General features: G+C 52.1%; 1 protein-coding gene and 1 long non-coding RNA gene across 6 annotated transcripts; one reads left to right on the plus strand and one right to left on the minus strand.

Annotated features, from left to right (window-relative positions):
* Positions 1–1,843: 1,843 nt before the first annotated feature.
* On the minus strand, positions 1,844–23,582 carry Kbtbd11 (kelch repeat and BTB domain containing 11). Of its 5 annotated transcripts, none has more exons than XM_006253392.5 (2): positions 23,017–23,582; positions 1,844–8,419 (listed from the first exon to the last, which is right to left on the minus strand). In XM_006253392.5, the coding sequence occupies exon 2, from the start codon at positions 7,694–7,696 to the stop codon at positions 5,795–5,797; it is 1,902 nt and encodes a 633-aa protein (XP_006253454.1). In that variant the 5' UTR covers positions 7,697–8,419; positions 23,017–23,582; the 3' UTR covers positions 1,844–5,794. The 5 variants fall into 5 exon arrangements, with proteins under 5 accessions (XP_006253454.1, XP_006253455.1, XP_006253453.1 ...); XM_006253393.5 differs by having other exon boundaries at positions 22,977–23,582; XM_006253391.5 differs by having other exon boundaries at positions 22,860–23,582.
* On the plus strand, positions 15,952–19,366 carry LOC102551149 (uncharacterized). Its single transcript, XR_596535.4, has 2 exons — positions 15,952–17,966; positions 18,527–19,366. It is a non-coding gene; the product is annotated as an uncharacterized LOC102551149 (long non-coding RNA).
* Positions 23,583–25,593: the final 2,011 nt, after the last annotated feature.

Below are 25,593 nucleotides of genomic sequence, written 5' to 3' on the forward strand. Positions count from 1 at the left end.
CACCTGCTTCTGCTGCCTACCCAGTCTCTGAAATCAATTCCATGCATTGGGCTGTCCCAAATACATATGAGTCATCCGTGATCCCCCAGGTGTTGAAATTTGCTATGTTCTACACCCAAAGGTCTAGACCCACAAGTGACTTATCACATTAACAAGCTTTTGTTGCATAAACTTTCCTTGTTCCTTGATTTAAAACTATTGGTTAAATAAGATTGGCTACAGCCAATTACCAGAGGGATTAGAGGTAGGTGGGTTTGGAGTCACATGGTTGGAAGAGAGACCAGGAAGAGGAGGAGGAAGGAGAGGGGAGGAGGAAACCACCATTAGTGGAGGACCATGAGCACGTGACCAGAAGAAACAAGTATCTGGGGTATACTGCTGGGAAGGTAGCCAGGCCAGCAGTTAAGAGAGTAGATTAGGGGTGACCCCCTGTAATTATCAAAGCCATATAAAACAACCATAGTCTTAAGTCTCATTTATCTGTAGGCTAGTCAAAGTTAAGCTTGAATTGGTTGAGCCAGTTTAAGTCCTGTGTTTGGCTGGGGCTGCTGTGCACATCTGGTTCTCCTCAGCTCCTCTTGTCCCTTCTGCTTCGCTGGATCCCCTTTGTTCAGTGGGGTCGCCTCTTCTCAACTGCCGAGCCTGTCTTGGTTTATTTTGAGCTTCCTGGGGGTGTCAGAAAGCCATGTGATGTAGGAGCCCCTCACTCCCCCCTCCCCGGAACCAACTGTGGAATCCTAGTGGACTTGAGTGATGCTCACAGGGACAAAGAATGACAAGGGCTGCCAGGACATTTCCAGTTCCCCATGAACCCTCTCCAAGAGGTGCGGTTGACCGATGTGACTATATCTCGTGTTTTCTGTTTTATGATGTTTTGACATGCTAGGACTTGCTGCCGGGGAGAGACACCCCCCTCGCCCCTGAATCAGTCAGTTCCTAGGAAAAACAGCACAGGGTTTGGCTGGCACGTCCCTCAGACAGACCAGCCCACCCACACCCTTCTCTGACTTTGAGATGCAAAACTGTGTTTCCTATGCTCTGAACTGCCCAGAGCCTAGAGCCAGGGAATCAGAGAGGACCCTAAAGACCAGACAGAGGCAGGAATGGGAGATAACCCCTGCTATGGTTTGCATACGCTTTGCCCAGGGAATGGCACTGTTGGGAGGTGTGGCCTTGTTGGAGTGGGTGTGTCACTGTGGACGCAGAGCTCTGCCTGCACCATGCCTGCCTGGACGCTGCCATGCTCCCCCCTTGATGGCAATGGACTGAACCTCTGAACCTGTAAGCCAGCCCCAATTAAATGCTGTCTTTTATAAGACTTGCCTTGGTCATGGTGTCTGTTCACAGCAGTAAAACCCTAAGAAGACCTTCAAAGCCCAGAACCCAGAATCTGTGAAACTTGTCAACAATGAGCCGTCTGCTCTGCCTGTCCCCTACAGGAGCCACAGCAAAGGCCTGGCTTGGCCCCCTCTCTCTATCCTGGACACCCAGACCCTCTATGCAGCCAGAAGCCTTGTGTGGCATGAAGTGACCACTTCTTGGTTCTACACAGCCTCGTGAATCTTACAATACCACATACATCCTTCACGGGTCCATAACCTCCCAAGTGACCAGGGCAGGATTAGCCTGTGACCTGGCTAGCTATGTGGACAAATGAAAACGTGGAGGTCACGAACATCCTGAGCTTGAGAGGTAGAAGAAGCCTCAGGATCCATGGCGGCTGGCGGCAGTGACCATGGGTCTCTTGCGACTCATTAGGGCCCAGTTGTTATTGGGATACACCATACCTGTCGCTCTGGGGGTCAGAGAGAGAGAAGAAAGCACAGCCACACTTCAGGAGCGCTGGGAGTTTCCACATAGTTTATTTCGTCTTGGCACAGGTGACAAACATACAAGGTTTTAGAGCATTTATGCCTAGGGTAAAAACTCAAGTGTGGAGCACAGTGACAGACAGCTGGCCCGACTTTGCCTCAGACAGGTAGGGATCTTTAGTAAATGGCCACGGGTACATACTAGTTAGTAGTAGGTACTAGTCAAAGCTCTACGAAGCATGACGGGGCGGGGGAGAGCAACCTCACATTGGAATACGCAGACACCCAAACCTGGCCACAAAGCCAGGTGAAGCTGCTGCCAGGACCCACTTCCTGCCAGATCCCTCAGCATCTCACGGTGCTGCCCTCTTCATGGATGTGGGCAGAGCATCCCTGACATGTCTGCTTGGATAAACACAGAGGCAGAGAGTGCTGGCAGAGTTCCACTTTCAGCTGGAGTCATTACCTTCTTGTGAATAATATTACAGAAAAAATGGGGACATAAAACAAAACAAAACCAAGTATCAAAATGAAGACTTTCTGCAAGCTAGGGAGGGCCCCTAAAGTGAAACACTACACCAAAGAGCTATTGGGCTCACATCTGCCACTGAAACGTTCCAAACCATCATGTCCTGACTCTATCTTGACTTCAGCAGAGAGCAGCACACCCTCAGAGGCCCTCAGTTCCAACACTGGACAAAGTGCAGTCACACGGTCACCCACCAGGGCTAGAGGGACCCTGTTCTTTTTCCTTTCTTTGCTTGTGCAGCAAAAACAGAAAACACGTAAGACACTAAGCAGCCAACAAGATTTCCACAACGTTCATTTTCCTTAGAGTAAAAGAAACTCCTGCCGTCATTTCCTCAGAAGCAGAATCACCACATTCCAAGTCTGCCGAGATGCCAAGTGTCTGCCCTAGAGGTGGGGCTCGCCCCATGCCAAAGTACAAAACAGAAAGAAAAGAAAAATCCAGAAACATCAGCTCGTTGCTAAGATTCCAAACAAACCTTGGAGATATAAATGCAGTTACCCATCAACCAAACAGAAGGTCAATCTTAGTGTATCAATCATTTACTCCTTAAGAGTGCTGTCCCTTCAAACACTCAGGGTGTCTGTGTACAAGGGTTAATGTCCTAAGAGCTGAGGCTGGGTGTTCCAGGCATCGTAGCCTTATTTGACTCTTAGCTGATAGTCAGATCTGTGCTGACACCGACCAAACTCCCAGGTGGAGTTGGAGGCGGAATGAGACCAGCATGGAGAAAGCACCTACCTGGTTCACACACTGGAGACACATCCTTCTCAAACCCCGCTACCCTCACTACCAAACCAATACCAACACTTGCTGTGGGCGTGCAGGTTGCTGTGAACAGAATCTAGAGTCACCTGGGAGTTGGGCTGCTAAGCACGTCTGTGGGGAGTTAACTTGATTACATTAATTGGAATGAAAAGAGCTTCTTCCTATGGGTGGCAGCATTTTCTAACCGGGTCCTGGGAATGTATGCGTGGAGACAGCTGAGTGGAGTCGGTGTCTCAGTTAGGGTTTTACTGCTGTGAACAGACGCCACGACCAAGGCAACTCTTATTAGGACAGCATTGAATTGGGGCTGGCTTTCAGGTTCAGAAAGTCAGTCCATTATCATCAAGGTGGGAACACAGCAGCATCCAGGCAGGCATGGTGCAGGAGGAGCTGAGAGTTCTACATCTTCATCTGAAGGCTGCTAGAAGAAGGCTGGCTCCCAGGCAGTTAGGATGAGGGTCTTAAGCCCACGACCACAGTGACACACCCACTGCAACAAGGCCACACCTCCTAACAGTGCCATTCCCTGGGGCAGGGCATATGCAAACCACCATAGACAGTATGCATTAACTGTGTCTTGACTGCAGGTACAGAAGCACCCGCCCCCTCACAGCCCTGCCCTGGGACTTCCACAGTATGAAGGGCTGTAACCCAAACTCTGAGCCAGAATGAAACCTCTCTCCCTTAAGTTGCTTTTTATCACGGAAAGTGAATCTAAGACAGATGGGTAGTAAGTCTTCCAGATCCCAGGAACAAAATGCATGGTTGCTGAGATGTGCCAAGGCCTGTAGCATTTGTTTTCAGTGGGGGTCACTGTTTATAAACAGGACACAAGATACTTTATAAGTTCTCAAAAAGCAGGGCCTCTATTCGTGATCGACGAACTAATGTCCTTTCACGATCTGCAAGTAAGTACATTAATCCTTTTGACTTCCTTGGGGTTTGTTTGTGCTCTGTGGGGCACTATGCCCACAGGAAGACTCTCCTGTCTGGTGTACATCTGCCCTCTCTGGGGACATGTCACCCTAGAGGACCAATTTCAAAAGTGAATGTCAGAGGAACGGCTTCTTAGGCAAACGTCACGTGGCAGTATTCTGTAAGTCTGGTACTTCAGCGATGAAGGTGTGTCTCTAGGCACCGGCTCCCTTGGCTCATCTGCAAGCCTTTCCCCAGGACGCCCCTCAAAAAGGACCAATAAAACCAGGCAATAGGAAGTCTGTTTTTCTTAAGATGATTAACCAAGTGGCCAAGACATTCTCTTGGTTTATGAGTAACCACGAACAAGCACAAAGAGACCAGAACATACAAACAGGAACTATAAACTCCATTCCCCTGGGTCATGCAGAAGATTCAAGCTGGCTGTTTCTAAACACACTTCACCGTGACCTTTCAGAACAGACTATAAAGTGTAGCCTGGTTCTCAGCTAACCAGTGATTTCTACAGAGATGGCACGGTGAACACGGGGCTACCTCTTATGTTCCAGAAACGATGAATACTTAGGACCCCCACTGTTATAAAACAGCAGGGTTAGGTATGGAATCTAAACCAGTTACCTGGGAGCACACATTCTGTTCTTTAAACAGGGATCCTTGCCTGTATATTCTCAAAAGCACAACAGCCCAACACATGAGAGAAAATGAACGGACTTGGTTTTGGTCCTGCAACCTAAGTCTGAGTCTCCTTTGGACTCGAGTAGGGTGTTTAGGAAGTTAAATGAATGCCACTTGCTTGCTAAACTACACTCAAAACGGTGCGTTTCTCCTTTTCCTCCTCCATAGCATATCACCCCCCACCCCATACACACATACACTTTCTTTGAGGTGGTTGTAAATTAATCTCCCTCTTCAGAATCACAGAAGATACGTTCAAAACAACCGAGCAGAGGGTTCAAAGCATGCAACTGTCAAAACATGATTTTAACCTCCTGTTCTAGGAAGGAAAAAAAAATCTCCCTGGTTCATTCTAAGACGGGAAAGGGGGTGAACATGCAGAACTACCAGGGTCTCCTGACCTGAGGTTCTTTTCCGTTCAGTCAGCAACAACGGCAACTCTACTGGTCAACTACCCTTTGCCTTCAGTATTTGAGAAGTTACTGTTTGAAGTTGAACCTACTTGCGAACACACGGTGAACTTTTTAGGTCCTGGTTAGGTCGTGCAGATCTTCTAAGTTATCGACTTAAACCTCAGAGCGGGGTTTGACCGTCTCTCTGTGGTTTGCAAGGATACCTGGCCTACTTTAGGACCCCATTCAGGTTTGAGAACCTTGCACTCGCTGGTAAGGAGGGGACTGGGCAGGTTCCTCATTATACCCGAGTCTGCACCTGCGTCCCACTTTATCCTGGCCTCCTCTACTTCTTCCCTTAGGTATGGGCTTCTCTGTATCTATCTTCCCACACTTTAAGCTATGACACCCCCCCCCCCCGAACAAGCGAAGCAAAAGCAGAATCCAGCACTGCAAAGCGGGGCTTAAAACAGCATTGCAAAAATGTCTTCAGCGCCAGTTGAAGCTTCTACTCTCAAAGCGTTTGCACGATGCAGTGTGGCCAGCAGCCTGGCCTGTGCGCGTCCTCCATTCCTGAGACCTCTTTGCCCTCCCTCCCCTACTGGGGGTGGGGCCCAGCCCATTCTTTGGAGCCCCCCACCACCACAAGTGCTGGACAGTGGAGCTGCCCAGCTGATCCTGTCCTAGGCCGCACCCTGTTCCCCACGGTCCGGCTTCTCAGGCAGGTTGAGCACAAATGGAAAGAGTACGCCCCGGACATCCAGCGGGGATCCCAGGGGCTCAGGTTCAAAACTGCCACCGGGTCCCATATCGCTGCCAGCCTCAGTGTCCTGAGAAGGCACGAAACGCCAGGTCCCAGCGCGGCTCACACAGTAGATGGTACCATCCAGGGCAACACAACGAAAGGGCTGCAGGCCTGCGGGTGCGCCGGGGGGCCGCAGGTGTGCAGCACACTGGCTCCACTGCTTGGCCAGGCAATGGTAGCGGAACACGCTGACCCCACCACCTGAACCAGTTGCAGCCTGAGCGTCACCGCGGCTCCCACACAGGTCAAAGCGATAGAGGAAACCGTCGAGGGCCACCATGTCGGCAGAGCGCTCTCGGCTGCTGCTGCATGGGCACTCCTGCCACTCATCGCGCCGGGGATCGTACTTGAGCAGGCGGTAGAAGAGTGAGCCCCCGGACACATAGATCTCGCCGTTACAGGTGGCAGCCTCGTGGGCCACTGCGAAGGCGCCCCGGGGAAGCGGGGCCACCGCGGTCCAGCGGTCAGCTCGAGGGTCATAGCGCTCCACGCTGAGCAGGCACTCGCCGCCCAAGGCATATAGGTGGCCGTCCAGAGCCAGCAGCTGCACTTGCGAGCGCGCCTGGCGCAGGGGTCGCACAGTACTCCAGCAGTCGGTGACCGGGTTGTAACAAAACACCTGGTCCGACGGGCGCGCGCGGCCATCCGGACCCGCAGGAGCCACACCGCCCGCCACGAAGAGGTAGTTGAAGAGCACGCAGAGTCCGCAGCCGCGCGCGGGCGCGCCCTCGGGCAGCCGAGTCAGCTCTCGCCACTCCCCGGCCTCCGCCTGGTAGCAATAAACCGCTGCGTCCCCGCGCGACTCTGCGTCCCCGGACGGACTCTGCGGTCGACTGCCCGAGCGCTCCCCGGTTGTCCCCAGGGCAGCGGCCAGCAGACAGGCGCGGCCCGTACCCAGGCGGCGCCGCAGCAGCAGATCACGCTCTGCACCGGACAGGCGGCCGAAGACGGCCGGCTCGCGCAGCACCTCCAGATAGTGGTCGCACATGAAGCGGTAGGCGGCGTCGCGCAGCTCGCTCAGCCGCTGCCGCTTGCCTGCGCTCAGCACCTCGTAGCAGTTGTCCAGGCTCAGCTGCGGCGCCATGGCCTCGGTGGCGCGCTGCGCAGCGCCGGGCAGCTGGAGGCGGCGCGCGCCGGCCACCACCTCGGCCACGTTGTCCGGTCGCACGCCGGCCATGCACCCGCTGTACGCGTCGGCCAGCAGCAGCCGCAGGGCAGTGAAGCTCACGCCTTGCACCCGCAGCACGTCCCGCGACGCACGCGCGCGGAAGTAGTCGCTGCGCGCCGCCAACACCGCCTTATGAGCCCGCAACCGGCGACCTGCCACCTCGATGACCAAGTCGGGCTCTCCGTGCTCTGACCCGACCCCGGGCGGCACAGGCACGGGCTCCCCAAGCTCGTCTAAAGACTCGAGCTCCACGGGACGCGCGTGCTCGCGGCGGGAAGGGGGCTCCTCCGGCGACGCGGGCTCTTCCGGGCGCGCGCACTCCTGTGGGGACTCTGGGGACGCCGCGCTGCTGACATCCCACTGCGTCTCCACCACACGCAGGTCGCTGCGGAGAGAAGGCGGAGAAGCTTCGGAGCCCTCCGCGGCAGAGGCGCGAGACTGCGGCGGGGAGTCGTCCCCGGAGCTGAAACACAGCGAGGCGCTTAGACTGCAGGGTGTCTGCGCTGGGGATGCAGCGCCCTCTTCCTCGGCTGGCAGAGGCAGGCTGTCCTCTCCCGGAGTCCTGGGCTCAGTCCCCGGGTAGAGGACGAAAGGCGCCACCGAGTTCTCCATGAGTGGGTTGTGTCGTGTGCAGTCGGCCAGCTCAGGAGCCACACATGCCCGGTGGAGGTAGAGCTTTGCCCTGGGGTCTCTGGCAGCACAAACCCTTTCCTTGGCACCGGATCAGATTTCACATGTGTCCACCCCCTGTTCACGCCACTCCCACCTTGCCCTTCCCACTCTCCTCTCAACGCCCCAACTCTCACTGAACTTTCGAAAGGGGAACTTCAACTCAGGCTACGTCCGTGGGGCGGAGGTCAATTAGCCTGGTGGCAAAGAGGGGTTTGGTTTTTGCTTTGTTTTTTTGCAGTTTACACATCGACTGCTCGGAGCTGAGGCTCCTTTGTATTGCTCCTTTGGAGAACTGAGGTTAAGTGTGTCTGGGCCACAAGCATGGGCGTCCTTGGACTCTGGGTGGACCCACTGAGTCACCTCCTATCACAGTACTGTAGACCCAGGACCAGCAAATCTTCCAGGGGCGGTGGCCACACTTAAATCCTTAGCTTCCGCTCTGTTCTACAGACTCCCGCTGTGCAGCCGAGAATCCAGCTGAGATGTGTGTCTGGGTGGCAGCTTCCCACCCACACTGTCCACCTAGGGAAGCACTCCACCTATGGGTGAATGGCTGGAAAGGAAGCGTCTGTGTGTGTACCCAGGTTTTCCTCATTTGTCATCGGGAGCCTCCGCTGCTTCCTTCCCCGTCAGGTCCCCACATCACTCTCCACCTCCTTGCTCCTGTGTGCAGAAGGAAAGAGGGAAGATTTGAGTTTTACTGTTGAGTGAAAATGCTTTTACCCCAGACCCTCCGCCAGTTGCAGTTATCACTCCAGTCGGTGCCCACACACGTCTGATCATCACTGGAGTTTGATGGACAGGAAATACATAATTACTCAGCCTTCCTCCAGGCTCAGGTCTAAAAAGAACCCAGTTCAGGTAATAGGTATTATCAAAAGAGGCAACAGGTATTACACTGACCACAGCAAACCTGACGACGTGGCTGGTTCCATAAGTTGGAAGTAGTCAGCTATCAGGGTGCCAAGGTTTAACCCAGGAGAGCTATGTTTCGAACCGAGGCCTCGGGTTGAGGAAGCGCAGGGTGGCTACAAAACCTTGTTAACTTGATTAATGTGTTGGCAGTCTCCTTGCCCTTTTTGCACAACGATTCATTCAATTACCAAAAACAAACAAACAAACAAAAAAAAAACCCAAACAGGCAAAAAAAATACCAAAACGTGTCAAATATTTGAAATGGTCCTCAGGCAAGGATCCTATTCTGATGCTCCACCCTGCTACCCCTGTGGTCATTACTGCAGTCAGGTCTCTTCCTCAGAGAGGAAAGTGCCAAACAGCATGAAGGCAACCAAGGAAGGTGAGGGAGGGGGTCGGGATCCCGCAGAATACCAGGCTGAGTTCTCCTGCCCTGGCACAAACTGGGCTACGGCTCCCTGCCTTGCTGGCGATCTAAGGGGCAGGTTATTGTGGTCCAGATGTACTCTAGCCTTCTGAAGAGGGTGAAACAAGAAAAGCAGAGGTGACTCAGGCCTGGTGCTTAAGTAGAGAATCACTTGTCCCCCTAGGCAATGGAGAAGAAGCATTCAGTTGCTTTCCTTGCACATCTCATGACCTGCTCTACACGTACACCATTACACAGTGTCCATACGGTTTCAGTGTGACCTGTCCCTCTCGGGCGGGCTTATGTTTAAACACATGGTTCCCAGCTAGATCTGTGTTGGAGGTGGCTGTGGATGCCTGAAGTGGCAGGCGTGCCCAACCTTTTGACCCTGGGACGGGATGTTGCCATCTACAGAGTTCCTTTGCGAGACCTGCACGAACACATTAACCCACCCTCTAAAAGTTTGCTTTTAAAACCTCATGTTTTAAGTTATGAGTTTGACTTGGGCCACATTCATTGCTATCCTGGAGATATATATCTGTTTAGGAGCTGGCGTTATGGCTCCAGGGTCATAGCCCATCTCTATCCCACCTAGTTTTCTGCTTTCTCATCTGCCAGGACAAGACAAAACCCGGGCAGACTGTCACCACCATAGACGGAGCCCCTGCTGTCACACCTACCCTGTGTAATGGACCATGGCCCTTTAAGCAGCAAGCCCAAACAACACTCTTCCCTTGTTTATCGGTATTTGTTACAGTGGTTGGCAGCTTACAATGAGGATGTGAGGATGACTGCAAACACAGAGAGGTACACCAGCACCCCAGAGGTAGTAGAGCTTTTCTTCCGGGCTTAGCCACTGAAGGAAATTGAAGTCAGAAGCAGGGCATGCCGTGGCTCCTGTGGAAATGTCTGGAAACTTCACTGTATGAGACAGAAGCTGGGCTGGCCTCCCGGTTAGCCCATTCTTCACAATGCCTCTGGGACAGGCAACAGACCACCAACCTTAGATCGTCTGTCCTGGGAAGTGGTCTCAGAACAGCCTGGTTCCCTGGGCTTGATAGTCCCCAGAATGTGTAGGTGATAATCCTGTGGTATCTTTACGCTCCTTCACAGTCTGGGAGGGGAACCAAGCAACAGAAGATTCTAAAAGGGAGGCTTGGGATTAGCCATTTGAAGATCCCATAGAAACAGTTTAAAGCCGCAAAGAAGGTTCAATAAGGGAGCACAGTCTACATGACGAAGCTATGCTAAGGCAGTGGGATGGTCTGGCCCATACCTATGGGACCTGTCTCTGCTCACGAGGCCTCGGATCGAACCCTCTAGCTTCTCCTACTCATTCAGGGAAAGGAAACTCAGTTAGCTACAAAAGCATGCTTGCTGTGCTCTTAATGCGTGTGGTGGTTTGTATATGCTCAGCCCAGGGAGTGGTACTGCTAGGAGGGTTGGAGTTCGTGTGTCACTGGGTGTGGGCTTTAAGACCCTCATCCCAACTGCCTAGAAGCCAGTCTTCTCCTAGCAGCCTTCAGATGAAGATGTAGAACTCTCAGCTCTCCCTGCAGCATGCCTGCCTGGATGCTGCCATGTTCCTGCCTTGATGATAATGGACTGAACCTCTGAACCTGTAAGCCAGCCCCAATTAAATGTTCTTTTTAAGAGTTGCTTTGGTCTAGTGTCCATTCACGGCAGTAAAACCCTAACTCAGACAATGCCCTTCATCCCAACACACACACCACCATCGTGCCTTGTGGAAGCGCATTTCCAGAGGATGGCTTTAATAGTATCACACTGAATTCCTCTGTGTCCCATGCTGCCCTTAGCACGGACAGCAGAGTGGGTGGGCTGAGCTCTGTGGTCTGAGCATGACACAGCGGTAGCCTCACTCTGCTCCCTCCTCAAGCAAGAGCTCCCCTGTCACCCTGTGACACCTGTATGAAGCTGACTGGTAACAGGCTATGAGCAACCTGGCAATCACGCTGTCCCGCACCAGAGCCGGGATTACACTTCAGAACTGCAGTGCAACTGGGAGCTCAGGTTGACGGCACAGCTCTCTATCTCAAAGAAGAGCTGGGGGTATCAAACTTCCCCCAGAGGAGCAAGGCACCCCTTACAGAGGCTTAGCCTGGAAACAGAGCAGCCAACTCACTTTTACACAGAAGCCCCAGGTATGGCTTCCTGACAGGCTGTCTGTGGGAATGAGCAACTGAGCTTTCTGACGCTGCTTCCCTCCTGTTCTCATATAGAGCCATGTTCAGGGAAGCAACGTTAGCTGCTCAATCAGAGTAGCCATGCTCGTATCGGAGTATTAACTGTAAGCTAAACCATCCTTGAGATGTTATGAAAGTCTAAACAAACAGAATAAAGAAAAAGACTCAGACGGCTGTAGTTCTGCTAAGACCATTCCCATGAAATTCTAAACCAGATGGAGGTTTGGAAGTGGAAATTTCCCTGCTTTGTGGCTGGCTCTGGGCTGAGGAATTCCTTGCTGTCTCCTGCAGAGCGCCTCCCTCACTATTATGGTGCAGTAATTGAAGCTCTGGAAGCCTGCTCTTGACCTTAGGACAGACTCCCCTCAGCGGGGCAGCTCTCCCAGGACAGGGGTTGGAAGGAGCTCGCAAAAGCAGGAAAAGGGGGAATGGGTGGTAGAGAAACCTTCTTAGCTAATCAGGAAATCATGCACTATAACAAGGCTTGATTATACATAATTTACACAGCATTGTCTCCATGAGAATATGACCTTCTGGACCTTAAAAGTGTGTAAACAACACTAAGTGTCTGTCCGTTTATATTTACCATTAGAATGGGCTTGTGTGGCTCCCCAATGTGGACACTGGGCTATGTGCTTAATGTGGGCATCGGTTTATTCAAAATTAAATGCCATGCTTTACCAGAATGCCAGTTGTTTAAAAAAAAAATCTTTTCAGTTTACTACAGCCAACTCACTCTACGTTTGTTGATGGACTTACAAACCTGAGGCAAACTTCAATGACAGGATGTACCAAAAGACAAACCTCCCCCGTGTCTCTCCCACACCATGCCTGTGTCCCCCACACCTACAGGAGGACCCCAAGTTCCCTGGGAAAAGTGTCTCTGCTCCCCATACCTGGTGCTTCATAGTCAAGAGCCAAGAAATACAACCCAGTTCCTTGGGCCAGCAGATGAGATGCAGGCCAGTGCCTTTCCACTCGCCACGCACTTTTCCCTCCAACCCACCAGAGCAGCAGCTCTTGAGATAGTGAGTGCCCACAAGCTCAAGACGGTGGCCTTGCAAGGAAGGGTATGAGGTAGAGATATGTGTGTGTGTGTGTGTGTGTGTGTGTGTGTGTGTGTGTGTGTGTGTGTGTGTGTGTCAGGGCTGGCAGCTTTGTTTAGCAAAGGCCATTCTCCTGTGAGCCAAACTTCTTATCCCTTAAGCTTGGCACCTGCTCCAATCACAGCTGGCCTCGGGTACAGCAGCCAGAGGACGCTGACGTGGGCTCGTTTTCACCGTGTGTGGCACCTTCATCTCACTCATGAAAGTGTGAAGTCCAGTAGGAGGAAGGGCCCTTCCCTGGCAAGGAGCTAAGTGAAGTTAACGGAGTGTGGCTAGGGTGACAGAGGTCATGTTCAGATACAGCAGCCCATGGCCGTCATCCCCCGCTCCCCCTCACAGTTCCTATAAAGAAATGACAGCCACCACGCTATGACTCTCCTCGAACCTGTACTCCTGACTTTCCAAAAGGAAGCTCGCCAAGCACTTTGCACCGACCGCCAGGGCTACCCGAGGCTCACCCATAACCAACAGACAGCAATCAACAGGTTGACAAGAATCACCTGGACACCAAGGACGGGCTGCAGCTACGTGGCATGGCCCCCTCATGCACTGTCAAACCTCTGAGAGGCCCCTTGTTAGATGCACAGGTCTGAACTTCGTACACTCCCTGCCATATTGTATGCCTATGACATTACTAGCTAAAAAATCTCTTGCTCGGAAGGACAAGATGCTTCAGTGTGCCCCGCCCACCCACCCACCAGGACCCTGAAATCTGAGACCATTCATTACTGAGGGATATAAAAATAGCTCATAAGCACCCATATAGAAATGTCCCGAAGCCTACAGTGCACGAGGTTGTGTGTGAGATGACAGGGTGTTGTGTGTGAGAGAGCTCGGGGTTGGTAGCCATGCTGTGTGCTGGCGAGGCAGGGGGCAGCCTCTTGTAGATAATGGCACTGAGTCCTTCTGCTTTTGTCTCTCCTGAGACAAGACTTCGCTCTACAGCCCACGCTGAACTGTACCCTGCCTCGCGGCCGCCTTGTCTGGCCTCAAGCTACAGCCCCCTTCTTCCCTAGTGCTGGGATTCACGGGAGTCTGCTGTCACACCCAGTGCCTCTCCATATTCACAGAAACAAACCTATTTGGCTTGTGTAATCATACAACTTGCAGACTTTAAAGCATAAAGCCATATCGTTTTTTTTTAAAGATTTAATTGATTTATTGCATATAAGTACCCTGTAGCTGTCTTCAGACACGCCAGAAGAGGGCATCGGATTTCATTACAGACGGTCGTGAGCCACCATGTGGTTGCTGGGATTTGAACTCAGGACCTCTGGAAGAGCACTTGGTGCTGTTAACCGCTGAGCCGTCTCTCCAGCCCCATAAAAGCCGTTATCTCGAAAGTCTCAAATGTATACAAACTGGGTCAGTGGGTTTGGGGGATTTAGCTCAGTGGTAGAGCGCAAGCGCAAGGCCCTGGGTTCGGTCCTCAGCTCCGGAAAAAAACAAAAACAAAAACAAAAACAAAAACCAAACAAAACAAAACAAAAAAAAAAACAAACAAACAACACTGGGTCAGTAGCCTTGTTTGATCTTTCTGAAGTTTTTCCATCGAAAAAGTACTCATGCTTAAATTCCTCTCCCAGACGCTCTTTTACCCTCTGAGCTCTCGTGGGTTTCTCGGCTTCCCTTTTATTCCCCTGCACCTCCGTCCTGGCCAAAGTGCAGGAACAATACTAGAAATCATTTCCCTCGGCCCCGATGGAATACCACTCACAGAACTCTGTTTACAGCCACGTTAGGGTGATCTCAGCGCAGACCTTGAGGTTCTGGGAGGCTTAGGGCAGCACGAAGAGAACATTTGCTCCAGTAGGCTTTAGGGAAAACCCCCATCCACTCCATCCCTGGTACAAGGCAGACAAACCCATGGGGATCAGACTTGTATTATTGATAGAAAGGGGTTGACATTAAATGCTCCTTCACTCAAAACATCTACAGGTCAGAGGACTCGAGCTGTGCTCTGGGCACATGAAAACACATGTCCGGATGCACACAGAATATCCCAAGTGTTTGACCCTCTTGGTGACTCAAGCAAAGTTGGAGAAAAACAAAGCACAACCCCCTCCCCGCCGGAATCACTACAACCCCGGGGAAATGTAAGACTAGCTGACATTTATAGCTTCAACATCCAATCCCTGGCAATGCCTGCCTCAGCCTGATTGTCAGCTCTCCTGAGAGCCCAGAACTAAAACTGAACGTTTCCCCACTGCCAGCTCACAGTGTCCTAAAGACCAGCCGGGCTGATGAACCTGCAGCTTTGTCCACCATCTATCCACTCAGGCTCTGACTGATGCTCCAGCGCTGGGAAATACTTCCTGGTGGTGATTAGCAGGCACCTGCCCTGTGCCGAGTACACAGGAATGAACACCAGAATGGGGCAAGACATCAGTTAGTCCTCAGTCCCAGGGACTGTATCAGGAGGAGACAGACAGAGCTGGCACATGTTCCAGTAGAATCAGATGCCATGATCAGCTAAGAGGGGACACAAGACCTAAGACATCGTGACAGAACCTGACTTCCGGGCCAGATGCTGTGCTCAGAGAATGTGAAATTGACTCCGGAGCCAGAGGGAGCCTGGGGGGGCAGGGGGTGGGGTAAGGCTTTGGGAGTAAGTCTGGCTCAGATGGAACCATAGGGGACCTCAGGAGCCAGTGGGGCAGCAGGATCTTGAGTGGTCACCGTTATGTCACCTTGGTTAGAAGCCGAACTATCAGTGGCTTTCAAAGAAGGAAAGCAGCCTGTGAGGGGGTGGAGCCGCCTGCTTAGTCCTTTCAGATGTGGGCAAAAGGTAAAAGGTTTTGATTCTTATTTTGCAACACTGTTACCTTCACCTTGGAATCAACGAGCTAAGGCCTGGGCAAGCCAATCAGTGTGAATCCCACAAACACAAGCTAGGCTTTGTACAGCTTTCCGGATGTCACTCTATAATGCCATTTACATGCCTTATAAAATATAAAAGGGCCACCTACCATTTATAAAGTGGTAAACACAGGAAGGGGGTGAGATGGGTCTTTTGTGCGCTTATGAAGTACAGAGGCGTTTCCTCCGGCTTTGTGCTGTGGGCTTTCTCAGAAGGGGTGAACATCAAAGGCCCGACAATAACCGTTCAGTCTCGGAAAGTGGAGTGTCTCCTTTCTCGTCACTTGCTGTTTACCTAAAGTCTTGTAGTTTATAATCTGCTGTTCTGAACACTTCAGTAGGAGACTTTTCAAGGGAGTGAGCCGGCCTACACTAAACGCAAGGTGCAAAGATCCCAGACAAAGTGAGATTGTCACCAGGCAACAGGTCTCAGTTGGATCCCATGCTCTTGAACAGGACGGGTGAGTGACTGCTGTGGTTACTCACGTTCCAGGCAAATGAAATAAGGGAAATCAAAATGAACACTCACGGGTGTGATCTCTGAAGCTCTAAGCTCTTGGCTTTATAGGGGTTAAACTTAGGCAAGGTCGCACACGGTGGCAGCAGGATGAGAGCTGCCCAACCATAGGCAGGTCCCAAACTGTGTCTTCCAATCAGAGAGGCAGAACAAACGGCTGGGAACCCCCCCCCCCAAGCCGGCCTCCTGCTTCATGGCTCTTCTCACCCATTGTGCCTACATCGTGTGAGAACTGTCCGTTCAGTTCTCCAACATAGGATGTTATGGAACTGGAGCTTCCGGTTCAGCCTGCACAGCAAGTGTTAACTGCTTCAGGTCCAGAGGAAACACATGAGTCTTTTCATCACATTTAGCGTGCAAAGCCTCACATCCTGTTTGGATGTCAGGACGATAGGAGGCCTGGGTCTGATGAGACCGAATAGGAAGATCAAGGTGGGGCACTGGGTGTGGTTAAATGAAAGTCTAGGTCACTAGGTGACTGGGTGTGAAGCAAAGCTCGGCAGGGTTCTCTTCGCTGACAGGGCTTAGCCACTGCTGTGGTAGAACCTGTGGTCTGATGGGTAAGAACAAGAAGGCCACTTCCTGTCCCAAGGACCAGGAGGTGAAGACACTTGTGGCTGCAAACTCTGCCTACAATTAGGCCCTGGGATGAGTTTGAACCATGAGTTCCGGATGTTTCCACCCTCGCTGGCTTCTCAGGGGTGGCCAGCATTCATCTTCATATCATTTCTCCTGATGTGCGGGTTTAAAGGCTGCTTTACGGCACATTCAGGAGCTCCCACTTGGGTCAGTACTTAGCAAGACCTCCTGGCCACCTTGGAATGGTGAGGCTGCACCTCTGCTGTGACTGGTGTGACCTCGGAGGGCTGTGTCATGGGAGGCCTCTCCCCACACTCCAACACTGATACCCTCTAGGAGCCAGAAACTCCCCAAGTGTACCTGACCAGGGTAAAGTACCGGGTAAGGAGTGGCTGTGACACAACCCCAGCACAACTGAGGAGGCTATGCTCTTAGGATTATTACCTCCCATTGGGACTGACGGTCACGTGGGTGGGGGCCCGTTACCCTTCCAGCTCATGCTGGTAGCCTGCCTATAAGACATCAACACCTTCTCTCTGAGAGGGTCTCAGGAATATTACACAGGCACTTTTCATTTATATAGGTTATACATTCCCGGGTCTGAGAGCGTATTCCGGGCACTCCTAAGACCATCATACTTTATCAGAGAGCAGCAGAGAAGGCGTCAAGATAGACGGTATGTGGAAAGGAGCAGGCTGAGTCTTAGGGTAGACTTCCAGGTGTCCCTCTCCTTTGGGACGGGGAGGTAACAGACATTAACTAAGGCAAGCAGTGGTCTCCAGCTAGCTCTGGGCACCTTGCTATGCTAGCTGCCTGCTCTGTCAATCTTCCAAACAACACCTGGCTCCAAGAACAAGTGAGTTTGGGCAACTTAACACTGCCTGTCTGATACACTGATCTCTGTATTATTATTGTTGCTACGACTTGTGCTGGCTGGTTTTATGTCCACTTGACGCCCGCTGCAGTCATCAGAGGAGGGAACCAACTCAGAATATGCCACCGTAAGATCGGGATGTAGGCAAGCCGGTTCAGCATTTTCCTTTATTAATAACTGATGGAAATGACCCAGTCCGCTGTGGGCAGTGCCAGCCTGGGCTGGTGGTTCTGGGTTCTATAAGCAGGCTAAGTAAGCCATGAAAAGCAAGCCAGTAAGCAGCACTCCTCCATGGCCTCTGCATGAGCTCCTGCCACACCCCCACCCCGGGTTCCTGTCTCATGAGTTCCTGACCTGACATCCTTCAATGATGAACAGTCGGTGACAGGGAAGTGTAAGTCAGATAAGTCCTTTTCCCTCCCCCAAGCTGCTTTTGATCATGGCGTTTCACCACGGCAACGGTCACTCTGATTGACACTACTGTTCTAATTACCGTCATCGAATGTGCTTCTGCAACACAGAGTGTCTTTGTCTGGCCATAAAGGTCCCGACTTAGCTTGTTTCATTGGACACAAACACAGCCACCCATGGTCCCGTGGGTCCTTTAGCACAGTAGAACTCTCTGCCCCTCACTTCATGCCTTACCCTTAGAGGTGAAGCTTGTCTCTTACAGACAGCGTCAGTTGAATCCTATCTGGAAAGCAGCTGCCATGGGCTCTTTTGGAGAACTTAACCGACATTATGCATGAGGTAAGAGCTAGTGGGTAAAGTTTCCTCTAGACTTTCCTTCGATGTTTGGTGGTTTGTGGTCCTGGCCATCTTCTCCTTCTCTTTGTGCCCTCCCTTAAACTCCAGTGTTTGGCAAGTCTGTTGTAGGAGCCTGCTCTGTGGCTACTGTGATCCTACCTCACTGAGTTGGAAAACAGGGACGAGAAGCACAGGGCTCTGTGGTTCCTTTCCTGCAGAGCTAGGAACTCTAAGCTCTGTGTTGGCAGCGGCCTTGCAGAAGTCTGAGCAAAGGAAGCACTTTAGACAGCTGGGATGTTCGGATGGGGCTTTTGCCCAGTGGCATGGATCCCCAGAGACTGCTGGAAACTCAGGGCATTTCAAGACAATGGGAAATTGGATGGGGTGAGATGTAGCCAGCTTCGGTTAAAGGAGAGGGATTTGGTACAAGATGAAGGAGCATGCTAGGCTCTGAGGGTACTGTGGGGTAGGACAGAGGCACTGCTAGCTTGTGCCTGGTTACCTCAGGGTAGCTGGAAGAAAGGCTATGAGATGGGAAATGGTTCCTTTCATCATTCCTGCAGGTGTGCTATGCTATCTGGATGTTTGGTCCAACACCAGTCTTACTGTCACCTGAAGCACTTTTGAGATAAGACTAGCAGATTGAGCAATGGAGATGCCCTCTGTTCTCCGAGGAGCGCCTTACCCGGTCATTGCATGCTTAGGAGAAATGGAGGTGTCTGAGGGAAAGAGAACCCAGACTCCAGGCTCACACCGCACCGCCACCTCTTTGTGGTAGGCTAACACACTTCCTGTGACTGTAGCTGAACACCTGAGCTGGGAAGTTTATGAAACATGGAAAAATTGTTTATCTCTGAGGATGGGAAAGTCCAAGGGCATGGCGCCGGCTGTCTGCAGGGCTGTTGGCACGGCTGTTGGTTGCTGCTTCAGGGAATAGCCAAAAGCACAGGGCAAGTGATCCCTACACAAGATGCAAAACGTGAGGGGTGCACTCACGACGAACCAAGTCCTACAAGAGCTTGCATGAGAGCAGCACCAACCTCCGAATGACCAAGTATGTGCCATTAGGAACCAAGCCTCCAGGACAGCCTTTCGGGGGAGACTCTATACCCTAACCATAACTGGGACCACGCCTCCGTATAAGTGTTGGAGAACAATCACATTCAAAGCTCAGGACCTGGAGCCCCGGCCTGCTGCATGGTTCATCTTCATTGTCAACCTGACTGGATTTGGAATTATCTAGAAGATGTACCTCTGAAGGGAAGAGCCACCCTGAATGTGGGAGGCACCATCTTTATGCTAAAATTGAAGAAAGCACGTTGGGGCAGCAACATTCATCTTCTTGCTGCTTCTGGACTGAATGTGACCCAACCTGAGCCAGAATAAATCCCTCTCCCTTTAAACTTCTTGGCAGGTAATCAATCAATCTCAATCTCTCTCTCTCTCTCTCTCTCTCTCTCTCTCTCTCTCGTGCATGTGTGTGCGTGCACACACACACACTCATTCTCTCTCTCTCTCACGAGTGTACACATATACTCACACTAGGGCACTCATGCTGTCTGAGGAATGCAGACATGACCAACAATGACCCTGTACTGTACTCGCTGTGGTACCTCAAAAAATATATTGAGATATATATTTTTTTACCCTTATCTCATGGTGGTGGCAAGGGTTGAATTAGCAGTGGGAGGTCTGACTGTGTCGGGTGATACTTTACAAAGACACCTCTTAGGTGTGACCTCCTCAGTACTCTCCCTGAGGTATGGGGTGACAGAGCACCTTGAGTGGTGAGTTCCATCTCTCTGTCAGTCAGCAGGCGGGGACCGTGGCGAAAATGACACTGTGACTTTGAAGGCTCCTCAGGAAAAGGGGTGCAGCTTCCACAGGACTCTATGCTCCTCACAGCCCACCATTCACCAGGGAAGGAGCTGAGGCACAGAGATAACTAAGAGGCCCAGCTGCCTCTGTCCAGCCATGCCAGAAGTGACTTAGACCTGCCTTTAGGCTGCCACATTTGGCACTGATTGGCAGACATACCACCCCTGAGACTGCACGGCCGAAAGCAAAATGAATGAACGCTATTATTCAAGGCATCAAGTTCTCTCAGCCCTGAGGACCTGAACTGGAGTTTTGATGCTAGAATTGAGGTCTGCATCCTATGGTAATGGGGAGTAAACAAGGGCTCATTCTCACAGGATTTGTGTTTTAAATGGTTACACTGACCGGTGCATCTAGAAGCGTTTGTCCAACTCTGTGCAGAGATGGCCACCCCAGCAAGAGTGGAGTGTGGCTCACAGGTCCCAGATACAGTGAAGACAGAAGCCAAGGCTGCACGGCTCTAAGACTTCTTAACTAAGATGACGACGATGCCAACTATCCTGCAAGGCTTTTTATTTAGAAGCATCTTACCCACACCGCCCAACTTCGGGATTTCCCTCTGATGCAGGATCTCAGTTCTGTAAAACTGAACCACATGCAACTCCACCCAGCCTCCCAGTGTTGAGCTTCATTGCTGTATATGAACTGAAATGAAACCACAGACCCAAGGCAGGCTCTCCAAGGGCTCCTCTCTGGCCTTCTCCAGTGATCTGTTTCATACCACAGGGCCTTTGCACATGAAGCCCCTGCCGATGATGTGCCATACCAACCCCCTTGCCACGCAAGGAGCCTCTGTTATATGTATTTATGGGATGTATACACACTCCCCTCAGAGACGTCACACAAGTATTGGGAAGGAATGCTTCCTACTTTCTCTCATTTTGAGTCGAAGATGCACAGGCAGGGAGACCAGGTCTGTTACCCATAATTCTGTACCTAACACCAAAGACTGCGCCATACTCGCAGCGGACATCAACACACATCGCTGAAGGAAAAAGAGTGTCCAGCCATTTGAACAGTACTGTCAGGACTGACCCGAAGTAGCTTCAGTTTCCAAGGCAATATTTAATTAGGATATTATGTCTAGCAGGACCCAGAGTGTTCCCAGAGTGTAAACTCCTAGAAGTTTGTGTTTTATTATAAAAGTTGCTCACTGTAAATATTCTGCAAACATTCGCTGGCACTCACACTCTTGGCATACAACCACAATAATTTCGAGAGAGAAGCTGAACACCAAGGCTGTTTAGTGAGACAGCAGTCCGTGGCTTCCAGAATAGGGCAAACATCCCAGGATTACAGGGGCTTGTGGGAGACTGGGCTGGTTTCCACTGGAGGCAGCCTATTCTGCTCCACGCAGTCCTGATGCCCAGCTGACACCGTCTGTTCTGACCACAGCCTCAGTGCAGGGCGGTCCAGAGAATCAGTGTAACTGCCTAAGTGGATCCAGATTTGCACCGAGCTGTTGTTACACAGTAATCTTTGCCGTTGGTGTTTGGGAAACATCTGAAATATGAACTGGCAAAAGGGAGAGCTACTGGGCTCAGGAGAGTGCGTTGCAAGGAGGGGGGACACCATCAAGTCCCTTTGTTCATGCTGTGACTGCAGGGACCTCATCAGGGACCACGGAAGATCTCAGGGGAACAAAGTGGTCATGTGACCCAGTCTGGGGCCCACAGATCTAGACACAAGGCATAATGGCCCCCAAAATGGTATTTCTGGGAAGGGCTGGTACAAAAAGACACATGTAATGCTCTCCCTCCTCCTAAACCAGAGATGACCTCACATGCTGTAAACAAAATGTTGGAAGTATTTCTCCTTTGTATTTTTCTAATAATGTGATGAGAGCCACTTCTCATAGTTGATATGAAACGCTCTGAAGACTTTTTAATCTCATCAGTACCTTAGCTGACTTTCACTGGAAGGGAGCGTTGGAGCACCTAGTCAATCAGAGGGTGATGCTGGTTTTTCCCAGCAACTCTGGTACCCGGGAAAGCTTCCTTCTGCCTGGCAGAGCTGGGGGTTGGGGGGAGGCATGTCTAATAATAGGAACCGCTCAGGATGAAAGGCTTACGGGTGCCATTGAACAGCCTTGGGGGTTACTAATTAGAGACCGAGTAACTGTAATTCAGGGGGAAGGAGTAGGGTGCTGGGAACCCACGGGGAATCACGGACTCTTCCCTTGGTGCTGAAAGGTGCTGGGGACTTCGAGATAAGCTCCCGAGTGGGGTGAGTGGAAGGAAAAGAGCTCATTTTTCCTGTCTCTGGAATAGACACTAGCGGGGGTAAAAAGAAGTAGTTCTTTAAGAAAGCTAAATAATGTTGGTGTGAAAACCCTCCTGTCTAACGCTACAGGTGCAGCGGGCCAAGAGAGGGGAACTCGGCAGGATCTGCCCCCACTGCCCTGGAGGGAGCTGTCCCAGCCGCACAGCGGGCGGGGATGGCAAGGTTCCAGGAAGGCTTGGGCTCCACTCCCAGCCTCTTCCCAGGACGAAGGCGAGCCGCACACTCAATCCTAATTTAAATGCAGCGCGCTTCCCTCCTTCCACCCCCCTCCCCACCGTGCTGTCAGGCACGTACCCGCGCAGGCCACCAGGCATCCCCGACCCGCCGTCTGGCTCTATGAGCCAAGGCTCCCTGAACCAATACTGTGACTGTGTCACGGCCCACGCATCCCACAGACTATCCGTGGCGTCCAGGGGGTCCCCGACCGGGTCCTCCAAACCATGTCCATATTCCGAGCTAGCTAGCGCCCAGTCCCTGAGCCCCCCAATTAAGAACCCAGAGCCACAGACAGGAGAGGAGCAGCCGGACCCATGCCAGGGAGGGGCCCGCGCGGGCGACTCACTGTCGCCGGTCGTCCTCCCACGCCCCGCCCGGCGCTTGTCTTAGAGCAACCCGGTCCCCGGAACCCCGAGTCAGTCCCCACTGCCCTCCAAGAGCAGCATTCCTGCCGACCACCCCCAAGGTTCCTCCATCGTTCCGGAATCAAGCAGGCCGCGCCCGGGCCCCCTACCTCACCGCTCGCAGCCTGACGCTCTCCCTCCACTCCTGCAACCCACCGGAGCCCAGGACTCGCAGCCTGGCCGGGGGGCGTGGGGGTCTGACACGCATGCGCACGCGACCATTCGCGCGCACCTGTGGGAGCGCCCCCGGGGCGAGCGAACCCTCCGCGCACCTGTGCGAGCGCTGAGATGCTGCGCGCTTTCCCAATGCCGGGAGCGCGCCGGGCTCCTCCGCACGCGCGCCAACCACTGGGTTGGCAGCAGCCGATTACTCCTGCGTGTGCCCTGCGCTTGGAGGAAGCGCGAGCTGGGAGGCGGCCCACGGCCCGGGCGCGCGTGCACCTCGCGGTCCCTGCCCGCCACCTCGGGCTTGGAGGTCCGTCGGTTAGGGCTGCAGCTGAGCCAGTCCTCCGCGGATCTCGTGCGCCTGTGCCCAGCGCCTGCCCGCAGCAGCTCCTGCGCCTCCGCACTTAACCCATTCCAGGCCGAGTGAACAGAAAAAAGCTGGGAGCTCGCTCTTGGTAGCCTCGGGCCTTGACGGCAGCTCCAAGTCACACAGGGCACCTCCAATTAAGAGACCCCGCTGCATACCGCGGACACGACCTGTTGAGCCCTCCCTAAACCCGGAAAAGCACCAGAAACAAGTGTCTGTCACAAAGCTTTGTCCCACCTAGGGCGCACTTGGCTGTTCGACCTCCAGCAGGGCATCCTGGTCCTGCTGAGCATCTAAGAAGCCATGTGACACATAGTGATTAAAACTCTATTTCCCACATCTGGATAGAGTTTAGAATCTTAAAAAAGTTCTGGATGGTGAAGCGGACTGGTGTCTAGTCAGGCTTTTCCCTCTTACGTGGGCAGCCTGGGGTAACACGGGGTGGGGGTGGGGTGCCTGTCAAATCCAGTTGGTCCCGGGGTAAAAGCTTCTTTTAACAGCTTTATGCAAATTACCGATGGCCAGATTTCAGAGAACAGAGGACTTGAACATTTGCTTTCTTCTCGGCTTTGATAGTCTTGGCCAATTTATACCACCAGCCCTTCTGAGTTCAACACCAAAGCTGTAAAAAACCTTCCTTCTTGTTCTGTAGCCAGGCATCGACCTGGGCAGAAAGCTACAAACTTCTGGAGTTAATCCTTCATTTCTGTTGGTTACAATAGAAATAGACCATCTTGGGGCTGAGATCATTTTCATTATGTTATTAATTTCAGTTTGTCCTCAAATATGTAACTCTTGAGGTCTCTTAGTGTGTCTCCATTTACTCGTGGGTGGAGAAAAGACAGAAGGCTGACCAGGATGGGGCCTCGGGGCTTTCTCCACTGGCCCAGCCTCCATTACCCTGGCTCTGGATAGGGAGTGAATCAGTTTTCAGCGCCCACATTAGGATTTGCAGACCTACCCCGCCCCCATTCAAACAGGGATTTATACATTAGGCTGTCCATGGACATTTTCTGAAAGGATGAAAAAAAATGAAATTCAAAATACCTTTCTGGCATCTAGTAGAGGGGTGTTTGGCAGTAACCCTACCCCCACCCCCTGTGTGTTTCCCTACTTAAGTGTTTATGAACTCTATATCAGTGAAGTCAGTGAAATCAGCAGAGGTGTGGTAACCGGAAGTGCTTCATGCTTCATGAAGCCCTGAAACTGACCAGGACTGTAATCATGGAGGGAGGGACCATACACCATTCAAAATAAAGAGCCCAACAGCCCCAAGGTGCATCCCCGTGGGTATCTTCCAGAGACAGGTGTGAACAGGGGTGATGCTAACTGAGCCTTTTACACCTTTGGTGCTGAGTAAAACTGACTAGGTCCAGGTCAGAAGAGCAGGCTGGGAGAGAGGCCAGCAGCAGCACACGCCCTGAATACAGTCATCCTCAAACCTGACAGGGGCAAGATGCTGGACCTCTCTGTTTCCCTTACAGTACCCACCTCAGAAGGAAGGGTGTCTGCTGTGCACTGGATAGTGGGGCCATCTTTCTCCATCATCTCGCAGGATGTTTGCCAGATTCTACTATTGCCCTGGGAACTCTCGGCTCTGCCTGTCTGTGCCTTTGTGGTTCATCTTTCCTGCATGCAGCCTTGGGGGAGGTATGAAAGGAAGGTAGCCCGTAGGTCACAGTCAGGTTACACCTCGTTCCTGTTCCTACTCTCAAGTGCTTTGGTTGGCTCCTGTTGCAATGGTGAGTGTTGTTTGCTCACACATGCCGGACCAGACAGTCCCCAGGATATTTTTTTAAGCCCGTAAGACTTCGTGTACCACATTGCTACCCCCTCCCCCCAAGCAATTAAATTCCAATGACTGTCAGGAATGGAGCCAGTACTCTAAGTATTTCCAGCTTCCGGGCATTAAGAATAAATAATTAGATGTTTTGTTGGTTCATTTAAAATCCAACTCATGCTGTATAAGAGGGGAGCTGTCCCAGGAGATTCCCTGAAGTGAGCCTCCTCTGACCAGGCCTCTCCTCAAAGTCTGGCGATGAATCTGCACATGGACTCTTCCAGACGCTTCTTAAATATCATGGCTGAGCTGCCTGGGCTCTCCTTTCTCTTCATATACTCAAGACCCAGTGCCTGAGACTGGGTACTCAGAGGTCATATGGCGTGTTGTCAATGAAGTGTTCAGGGCGATAGTGGCTGTGGAAATGGATGCCACTTGTGAGGTGATCCTGTACCATTCATGTCCTCCCAGGCATTTTGAACTACACCCGATCCCACCCGTACACCGGTCTAAGATGGTACCTCATGCTGGCAGCTC

Source organism: Rattus norvegicus, chromosome 16 (assembly GCF_036323735.1).
Source record: "Rattus norvegicus strain BN/NHsdMcwi chromosome 16, GRCr8, whole genome shotgun sequence".
In the NCBI taxonomy this organism is placed as follows: domain Eukaryota; kingdom Metazoa; phylum Chordata; class Mammalia; order Rodentia; family Muridae; genus Rattus; species Rattus norvegicus.